Source organism: Hydra viridissima, unplaced genomic scaffold, assembly GCF_058129835.1.
Source record: "Hydra viridissima isolate aposymbiotic clone 2 unplaced genomic scaffold, HvirCarnegie_v1 scaffold_6, whole genome shotgun sequence".
Taxonomy (NCBI): domain Eukaryota; kingdom Metazoa; phylum Cnidaria; class Hydrozoa; order Anthoathecata; family Hydridae; genus Hydra; species Hydra viridissima.
In genome coordinates this window covers 1,965,965-1,975,294 of record NW_028324305.1, presented here as the reverse complement: position 1 = coordinate 1,975,294, position 9,330 = coordinate 1,965,965, and the positions used below count along the sequence as shown (strand labels likewise).

At 31.5% G+C, this 9,330-nt stretch overlaps 2 protein-coding genes across 3 annotated transcripts; both read left to right on the top strand.

Annotated features, from left to right (window-relative positions):
* The first annotated feature begins 2,237 nt into the window (after positions 1–2,237).
* Positions 2,238–2,800, top strand: LOC145190013 (nucleoside diphosphate kinase B-like). Its single transcript, XM_080066758.2, has one exon. It carries the CDS (start codon positions 2,295–2,297, stop codon positions 2,748–2,750), a length of 456 nt encoding a protein of 151 aa, XP_079922884.2. The 5' UTR covers positions 2,238–2,294; the 3' UTR covers positions 2,751–2,800.
* Positions 2,801–3,980: 1,180 nt separating this feature from the next.
* LOC145189803 (protein unc-45 homolog A-like) lies at positions 3,981–9,053 on the top strand. Of its 2 annotated transcripts, XR_016453401.1 has the most exons (3): positions 3,981–4,364; positions 6,027–8,832; positions 8,949–9,053. XR_016453401.1 is itself a non-coding variant. In XM_090090635.1 (2 exons), the coding sequence occupies exons 1-2, from the start codon at positions 4,111–4,113 to the stop codon at positions 8,593–8,595; spliced, it is 2,823 nt and encodes a 940-aa protein (XP_089946761.1). In that variant the 5' UTR covers positions 3,981–4,110; the 3' UTR covers positions 8,596–9,053. The 2 variants fall into 2 exon arrangements, 1 of the variants encoding a protein (XP_089946761.1); XM_090090635.1 differs by having other exon boundaries at positions 6,027–9,053.
* The last annotated feature ends 277 nt before the right edge of the window (positions 9,054–9,330 follow it).

Sequence of the window (9,330 nt, the reverse complement as noted above, 5' to 3'; positions counted from 1 at the left end):
ACATAATTATGTGTTTCGTAACTAGTCTAGACATTAATCACATGATTATGTGTTTGGTAACTAGTATAGATATTAGACAACTATTGGATTTCATGTGTTCAACAATTACCCTTGTTAAATCCTATTTCTGAAGTGCTATTCTTAAAGTTCATATTTCTAAAGTTCATTTAAACAATTTCAAAAGCCTAAGATTTCAGTAGAGCCATTTCAAGTTTATTTCCCTGTTTAAGAGATTCAGAGACCACTGGTGGTTGAGATCTACTTAAACACCAGTTCAGCCGAGAAGGATAGCCATTGATAGATACAACAGATAACGTTAACCACTCATTCAAAAGATCTTTATTTTACATTGAGAGTTTCTTCATTTGTTAATGGTGATGATTAGCCTTGACCCCCAAAAAAGGTTGTGTAAGTCTGGTGCCATGCAACGTTGATGGCTAGGGTAATTGAGCTTTATTTCAGCTGTAATAAAAAAAAGTCATGAACTTGTTCGGACGTAAACTGCATGAAGTTTAACGGTCCAAATGGTTCGTCATGTGCATCATGTACTCAGTCATGGTTTTGTAGCAAAATTATGGAAGATGCTGTTGCCAGCTTGTTCAACGTATATTAATTGTTGCTAGAAGCCTTGAAAAGATGATACATTTGTTCGACACTACGCCATTTTTGATTTATTAGCCAAAAAAGGTTGTGTAAATCTGGTGGAGGTTGCTACTCTTGCGCTTGTCAGTAAACGGTTGTCATACGATGGAAAAAATCACTTTCATAAAACATCACAAATAAAATTATGACATGGATCATCACAGACATCTTTCACTTGAAAGCTTAATTGAGACATAAATATTACAATCATGCAAGACTCAAGAAATTACTGTAAATGGCTGTATTAAACGAGGTTTTTAATTAATTCAGACTTTAAGAGACATTTACTACATTATTTGCTGCAAGTAGTAGAGAAAAATTGTTGTTTGCTTTCGGGACAAGCTATACAATATGTAGAATTGTATATTTTAACATTACTAGTGTTACGTTAACGGTATGGTTTATACTCTTCTACTCAGGCTCTATTATCATTCAACCAAAATATGTTTTCACTTTTTAAAGAACATATAGATTATTTACACTTTACATCACCAAATAAAATATTGTCGATATATATTTTACACAGTTAAATCTCCATAACTTGTACCTTCAAGGGACCAAGGAAATGGTTCAAATTAACGAATGTTAGATTTAAGCGAAGTTTTTTCCACATTGAGTTTTCAAGGGACCAAAGAAAATAGTTCGATACAATAAAAGTTCGAGATAATAATAGTTCGAATTAACCGGTCTTCGAGTTACCAGGATTTAATTCTAACCGATAACTTCTTTTAAATAGCCAGCTTTCCGAGTGTGAGATATCTAAATTCTCAAGTTTGATTTAGCCATACTATGTTATAGAACGTTTAAAATATTTGGACGTTTTTTTTTTTAATTCACTCAGATGTCTTATTTTATAGAACAAACCTTTGTTTGTCAAACTAATCTTAACATCAATTTTGCTCAAATTGAAGTTTGTTTTTAAAACCATTCTGAAATATTTTAGTAATTTGGCGTGTTTAAATGCTTAAAATTTCATGAATGACGCCTTAATATCGGTGAGTACTGAGCAATAAAACTTAATTAGCTGAAATTATCGCGTTCTTTTTCTGTTCTCGTTACTTAATAAAAATCCAGCCTGACAGCTTGAGGTAAAAAAAATTGAATAAGTAAGTAAAATAGCGGCCCGTCATAAAAAAAAGTAATTTAATTGTGAAAGTACGGAGGAGAACTCACCACGTGGCAAATGGTATAAAGCCTGATGATGATCCAGCCTTCCTTTATCATGCGATTGTACTCAATTTCTCAATGATTCCGACACTCAAGCGACATGTAAATCACAACGCCAACCTGTTTATCATCCTCTGAAAAACATTCTTGTGCTTTTTTTAGTAATTATTTATAACTAGGTCGAATTTTAACAAGATTAATTAAATAAATTTTAATTTTAGTTTATTAAACCTTCTTTAGTAAGGATTGTGTCTCATAAGACACCATTTTTTATAGTTTAATATTTACTTTTGACTAACGATTATATGACTATCTTGTGAAATTTAAGTTTCATTAAAGTTGTATAAATATCAAAAGGTAGATTAGATAGAAGAAGTAATTTTTAAATGTATATTTAGTTCTAAAAAATGAATAAATGGTTATCTTGTAAAATTTCAGTTTCATTAAAATTGTATTTTTATTCATTAGATCATTCATAAAAAAAAATGGCAACTGAACGAACTTTTATTATGGTAAAGCCTGATGGTGTTGTTCGTGGTGTGACAGCTAAAGTTATTAAGCGGTTTGAAGAAAAAGGGTATAAACTTGTAGCCATGAAGTTTATGAAAGCCAGTGAGGAGCTTTTACATCAACATTATGCTGATCTTAAAGAGAAAAAATTCTTTCCGTCACTTATAAAACATATTGCATCTGGTCCAGTTGTTCCAATGGTTTGGGAAGGTAAAGATGCATGCCGAACAGGTCGAGTACTGTTAGGTGAAACTAATCCTTTGGACTCAAAGCCTGGTACAATCCGTGGTGATTATTCAATTGATTTAGGTAGAAATATAGTCCATGGGTCTGATAGTGTTGAATCTGCAAACAAAGAAATTGCCCTATGGTTTACTGAAAGTGAATTGGTTGAATGGAGTTCTCCTCTACACCATTCTGTTTATGAATAGATAATACATATTGTAAATGTTGAAAAATAAATGCTGAAATTGCAACTTAACATTTGTTCCTGTGTGTTCTAAATTAAAGACTACAGGGAAAAACCAGACATGTCGCAAATTTTAATATTTATTATCATTCTTTTTTTCCCAAATTTTAATTTTGATCTGACTTTACAAACAAAATAATCACTTATGTCACCAGTAAAGCTCAGTTACAAATACTATATCCTTTGGAAGAATAAATATTCTCAAACATTAAAATCCAAAGTTCCAAAATGTGATGTCTGTTTTTTCTGTTGTGGTCTTCAATTATCTTTAGTGGAAAAATGTAAAAGTTACCTCTACCATTTTTGAAAATAAGTAGTGATTTGTTAGGCTAATAAAAGTTCATGATATACTAGCTATGATTTTTAGTGATTTTAAGATACTTTAGTTTTATGCTTTTTTAATATTCATTTTTGGCATGTAAGAATGCTAACACAAGGACTTTTTACTTTTTGTAAAAGTTTTAGTCTATGCTTAGTACAATTTTTTTTGAAGTTCATTAAGGAAGTTATACTTCTGTAGATCTGTATAAAACGTTTAACTTTAACAAGGATCTACATATTTCTTCATGTAGGAAGAAATAAGAAAATCAGATGATTGATAAAAACTAAAATTTTTAGAATTTCAGGACGTCTATTCATGATTAATAGAGCTAAAATCATTTGAAAGTGTATCTACGGTGTGGAGAATAATTTTATGACCTTTTCCCTCAGAAAATATCTTTTGTATTTGGATTACTTCTTCCAGATGATTAAAATTCCCCTTTTCTCTACTTTCTCGGTATGAACGAACGCAACGCCTCATCTATAAAAACTTGTTTTTAACTCAAACCCTTCTGTTAAAGAGGCATCTGCCCATACATGCATCTCTATTAATCGTCAATCAGAAACTCTTTTATTACCTATGTCCAATTAAACGATCAATTTTATTTCGCTCTTGAAATAAAGGTCCTTCAACACACCCACAACTCAGTTACTTTGTGTCGATGTTAAAGGTACACAAATTAGAGGCTAAAACTTGAAAGAGACAAACTGATTTAGCCTAAAAAGAAAAGGTCACCCACAATATGATTCTGTAATTTATAAAAAAAGTAGTTATTATGAAAGTATATTACAATTAAATTGTAAATCATCTCATCATTTTGAGGGATTCAGATTTTAGAAAAAAAATGTTTCCCCCGCGCCCCATTCCCTCCCGAAAAATTGTTTGCGGACGCTTGTGCATGAGTCTGGCTAGTCAAAATTCAATGGTCAATATGTGGAGTTAAATTTAATTTTTCAGGTGCAGAACGAATAAGCAACAGAAGTAGTTCGATTAGTAAAAAATGGTAGCATCTTCAAATGATTGGTCCTCATTGAGAAATGAAGGTAATAATCATTTTAAAGAATGTCGATACAATGAAGCTGTTGCAAGTTATACTCAAGCAATTAAGCTTTGCGAAATTCAAGCTGAGCGATGTGTTTTACATAAAAATCGTAGTGTATGTTATCTAAAATTAGAGAAATATCAGGAAGCCTGTGAAGATGCAGACATTGTATTGGAAAGTCAACCAAATGATGTTAAGGCACTTTTCAGAAGGTTTATAGTTTAATCATGTTGTATTTTATTTTGATTTATTACTCCACCCTTTTCTCTTAGTTTTGAAAAAAAAAAAAAAAAAAACAATTATGCTAGGACAACAAGTGTATATCAATTTGTATATATAATAATAGTTTGTGTTATTCTGTTACTAGTCATGTATAAAAGGCATAAAAATTAGTCTTCATTCCCCACAAAGTTATGCACAGAGCATATAATACAGGTATTTGAAAATTGATCTTCAAAAAAAAAAAAAAATAAAAAAAAATAATTGACAAAGTTTTTTCTTCTTGATAAATTCAGAAATCAAATTTCAGAAATCAAATTTATACAATCAATACAATCAAATTTTACCATTTTCAACACTAAATAATACAAAACTTGTTGCAAAAGATTGAAGTGAGCTCCATTTCAACAATTCTCAACTTTTAAACTTTAGATAAAGTTTTAAAGACTGTTTGAAAAGCTTTCCAAAGTTGCTTACTAAGCATATGAAAATAATTTCATCTAGTTTTTATTTTCTTTGAAAATCAGTGCTGTCATAATTGTTTGTGAATAAAGTCAGTGTTTTTGAAGAAATTGTAACAGTTTAGTCGCTTCAATACAATTAATTGCTTTTTTTTTTAAAAAAGAAACAATTTATTCTATTCATACTTATTCCAAGATATGTTTAGTTCAGCTTCTTATCTTGTTTGCACTTATGTCAGTTTGCAGATATACCAGTTTGTGTAAAAATCTGCAGCACATTTACAAGTTTACACATCCCAATTCATGTTTAATATAGTTTCTACATCATGTTTGCACTTCTGAATTGGTTGAATGGAGTTATAATAAGTGCAAAGTTGTTAAATAAAAACACTAGTTTTAATTTAATAACTTTGCACTTATTCTGCTTCTAGTTCGCAATTTAAGTTAACAAGCAAACTTGAAATTTAAAGTGTGATGTTTTATGTTAGATTTATTTGTGTTAATCAACTATTTTTTTAACAGTATGCACTAACTTTTGCAATCTTAAATTGATTTGTACTCTTAAATTTTGCAGTATCAGGTCCGAACTGTACTTATACCCAGAATGCACTTATTCTGCAGAATAACATTTATTAGCTTTAAATGGGAAGCTAATTAAATAGCATTTTAAACTAGGGTAGTAATATATTATTAGGAAAATAAATCTTTACTAGTTCTAGCATAGTAGTTTTACGTTTTGCAGTTTAAATCTGTAGGGAATCTAACACTCCCAATTTTAGTAGCATAAAATGTCTACTATCATTTGGAATGTGTTAGATTTCCTGTATGGCTGAAAATTTCATTAGAATCTTCAGCTAATATAATAAAAAAAATCTTTATTGCCCTATATTTGTGTAATATATTTGGATAGATTTAATTGGAAATGTTTATAATCAATATATTTTTAGAAACCTATGTAAATATGTATATTAAAAGATATTTTTATAATCAATTATAAATTTTTTTTCATACATACATACATACATACATACATACATACATACATACATACATACATACATACATACATACATACATACATACATACATACATACAAAAAACATTTTTAAAAATGTATCTATATGCATATGTATATGTATATATAAAAGAGAATAAATAGCTAGTATAATTGTTCTTAAATATACATTAAATAGGTGTCAAGCCTTTGAAGCAATGGGAAAGCTTGATTTAGCATATAAAGATATCAAAAGACTAATTCAACTAGAACCAAAAAATACAGCTATTCAAGACACATATCGTCACCTTACTATGCAAGCACAAGAAAAAGTCAACAAAAGTAAGTCAACAATTGGAATGATTGAAGAGATGATAATATGCTTGTCCAGTCCCAATGAGTCTTTAGACCGAAAAAACCAAGCCATAACTAATTTGATAATCTATGCACATAAGCCTGGACCATCAGACATTCTGTTTAAAGGAGGTTTCTTTCAACAATTGATCCCATTGTTATCTAAAAATGCAGAAAGTGCATCAGGCCTTATGAAAATATGTCATGGATTTTGTGAAAAGAATTATTTGCGTTCTGTTGAAGTAATGCAAGTCTTTCCATTGGAGAAATTAAAAGAGATTTTAGTTTCTTTTAATGACATCAATTTAGTAGCTAATACACTTTCTTTTGTAATTGCTGTACTTACTGCAGTGGTTTCACATTTTAAAGATTTGCATAAGTTAAAACCTGAGGATGAATACAAAAATCATTTAATTCGTGAGAACGAAATTCTTATCCGCAAGGTGCTTGAAGATCATCCATTGTACCTAAAGCTGTTAAATTTTTTAGTGAATCTTCTTGGTTTGATATCAATTTCTGATTCTGGAAGAGATGCAGTAATTGATGCAATTATAAAATCAATTGATCTTCATAAAGCAATCAGTGACTTTATTTTGGCAAATAAAGGCATTAAAAAGATGCTAGACTTGGCTGCTCTGAGTTATTTCCCGATGACCAAGTCTGTTTGTAAACTTCCAGTTAGTGAGAAGATGTATATTCATATTTCTGTTGTATTGTCCCATTTGTGGGAAAAAATCCAGCATTATGAAAAAGACCGAGCATTATTTGATGAACAAGCTGAGGCTGTTGTCAATCAGTTACTCGATTCTTCAGATAATATTTCAAACATGCAAGGGTTAATAGTTTTATCTACTGTTATGATGGCATCTAGAGACTCTGGTCAGGCAATTGCTGCAAAAAATAATTGTATTGAAAAAGTGCTAGTTCTAGCTTGTAAGGAAGAAGAAATATCTAAACTATTATCCGCAGAAGCTTTAGCGTATGCAGCTTCTGACAAGGCAGTATGTAGTGCAATAGCAAACACAGGAATAGACATAATTCAAAGTCTATATCACAGCTCGAATAATATTTTATGTGTACGTGGACTAGTTATCCTATGTAAGGTTGCCATGAAAGGTGGTGGGAACATTAAAGAACAGATTTTAGTGGATGGAGGTGCTCAAAAGCTTTATAAAACATGCCGAAGTTTTTTAATGAATAACGATAAAAACTTAGAACTTAAAAAATGGGCATGCGAAGGACTAGCTTATCTCTCATTTGATGCTGAAGTGAAAGAAATACTTGTTAGAGACGTTGAAGCACTAAACTCTTTGTTAGACTTGGCGAAATCTGAAGACTCCACTATAACTTATGGTATATGTAATGCTCTTGTTAACCTGACAAATGCATTTGATAAACCTGAAAAAAATCCGGAGTTAGAGCAGCTTGCTAAATTTGCAAAGCAGCCGATTCCAGAGCCTCATGAAAAAGATGGTGATGAATTTGTTCAGAAACGAATACGTTTGTTAATGGATAACGGTCTAATTTCCGCATTGGTTAATTTGAATAATGTAAATAGCGAAAGAACGAAAGAGATGATGGCGCGAATTTTCTGTGCGGTTGTTGAAGAAGTTTCAAACAGAGGGAAAGTTATTGCCCAGGGTGGAGTTAAAACTTTACTCCCTCTTGCTCTTAAAGGGACAGAAAAAGGAATGGATTTTGCATCTCAAGCATTAGCGAAAATTGGTATTACAAATGATCCGCGTTTAGCATTTTCAGGTCAGCGTTGTATGGAAGTAGTCCGCCCATTAGTTAAACTGTTGAACTTCAAGAAGTCTCCTCTGCTACGTTTCGAAGGATTAATGGCGTTAACAAATCTTGCTTCCATGAATGATGATGTGCGCAAGCGTATTATGAAAGAAAAAGGGTTTTGTGAAATTGAATCTCTGATGTTTGAAGAAGACGACCAACTAAAGTGCGCTGCGGTTCAGTGCATGTGTAATTTGGTTCTTAATCAAGAGGCGTTTAACATGTTCAAAGATACAAGTTCTGTGACGGAGCGCTTAAAGTTAATTGTTTTATATTGTGGTGAAGATCCTCCTGAATTATCGAAAGCTGCAGCCGGAACACTCGCTGTGTTAACATCAGACCCTGAAATTTGTAAAATGGTTGTAGCGGTGAAATCTCACTTAGAAATATTGAAGTATCTCGTTACGAATGAATCCTCTGAATTCCGTCATCGTGGCTTATTTATAGTAGCAAATTTGTTGGAGAGTTCTAAAGAAATCGCTATTCCACTGGTCGAGGACGAATTATTCGATGCGTTACTCGCTTTAAAAGTTTCCGGAGAAGCAGAGAAAGTTAATTTAGAACTGGAAAGGTGTTTTGCTGCCGCTAAACGCTGGAAAATTATCGCGCCCAATCCTGTTCTTTAACTTTTTATCATATTTTAGTTTTACTTTAGACCAATGAAAATAGACTTTTGTTTTTGTTTTTTTTAAAGGTGTTATACGCCTACTTATTTATTACAATTATAATAATACATTTTTTATAAACTTAATGCAACAGTGGCGTAACAAACTCGGAGCGAACATCAGAACTACTTTAAAACTCAATTTACATCTCAGATTTTTTCTTTCATCTATTCGCTGGATTACAGTTGCAGTGTTTAAGTATTTTTTTCATTGTTATTCCAAAAATATAAAGTATTTATTACTACTCTCGGCTCTATTATGCCGACGGTTTCTTTTTTAGAAGTTCGCTCAAACTTTTTTTTTTTTTTTTTTAGCTGAATTCTCTTTGTCAAAACTCATCAAAAATTTTGAATTCATTTGTAAATTTGTAATCTACGCGATCATTCCTAAATAAAGATTCCTAGGACGTTACCGCTGTACTTAAGTTGTTTCCTTCGTTCATTTATCTGCTGATACCAGTGGCGTATCTAGGGTAGGGCAGGCAGGGCACGTGCCATGGGCGCCAGCCTGAAAGGGGCGCAAAAGAGGCTTGGTTGCGATACAATAAGCGAGAATTATATAAAATAAATTAAGAAATAATATATCATATAAAATAAATATATTATATAAAATAAAGTTTGTGTCATCATTTGTTAAAAAATTGTAATTAAGCACTTTATGTGGGGGAAGAGGGGCGCGAGATCGGTGTTTGCCTCA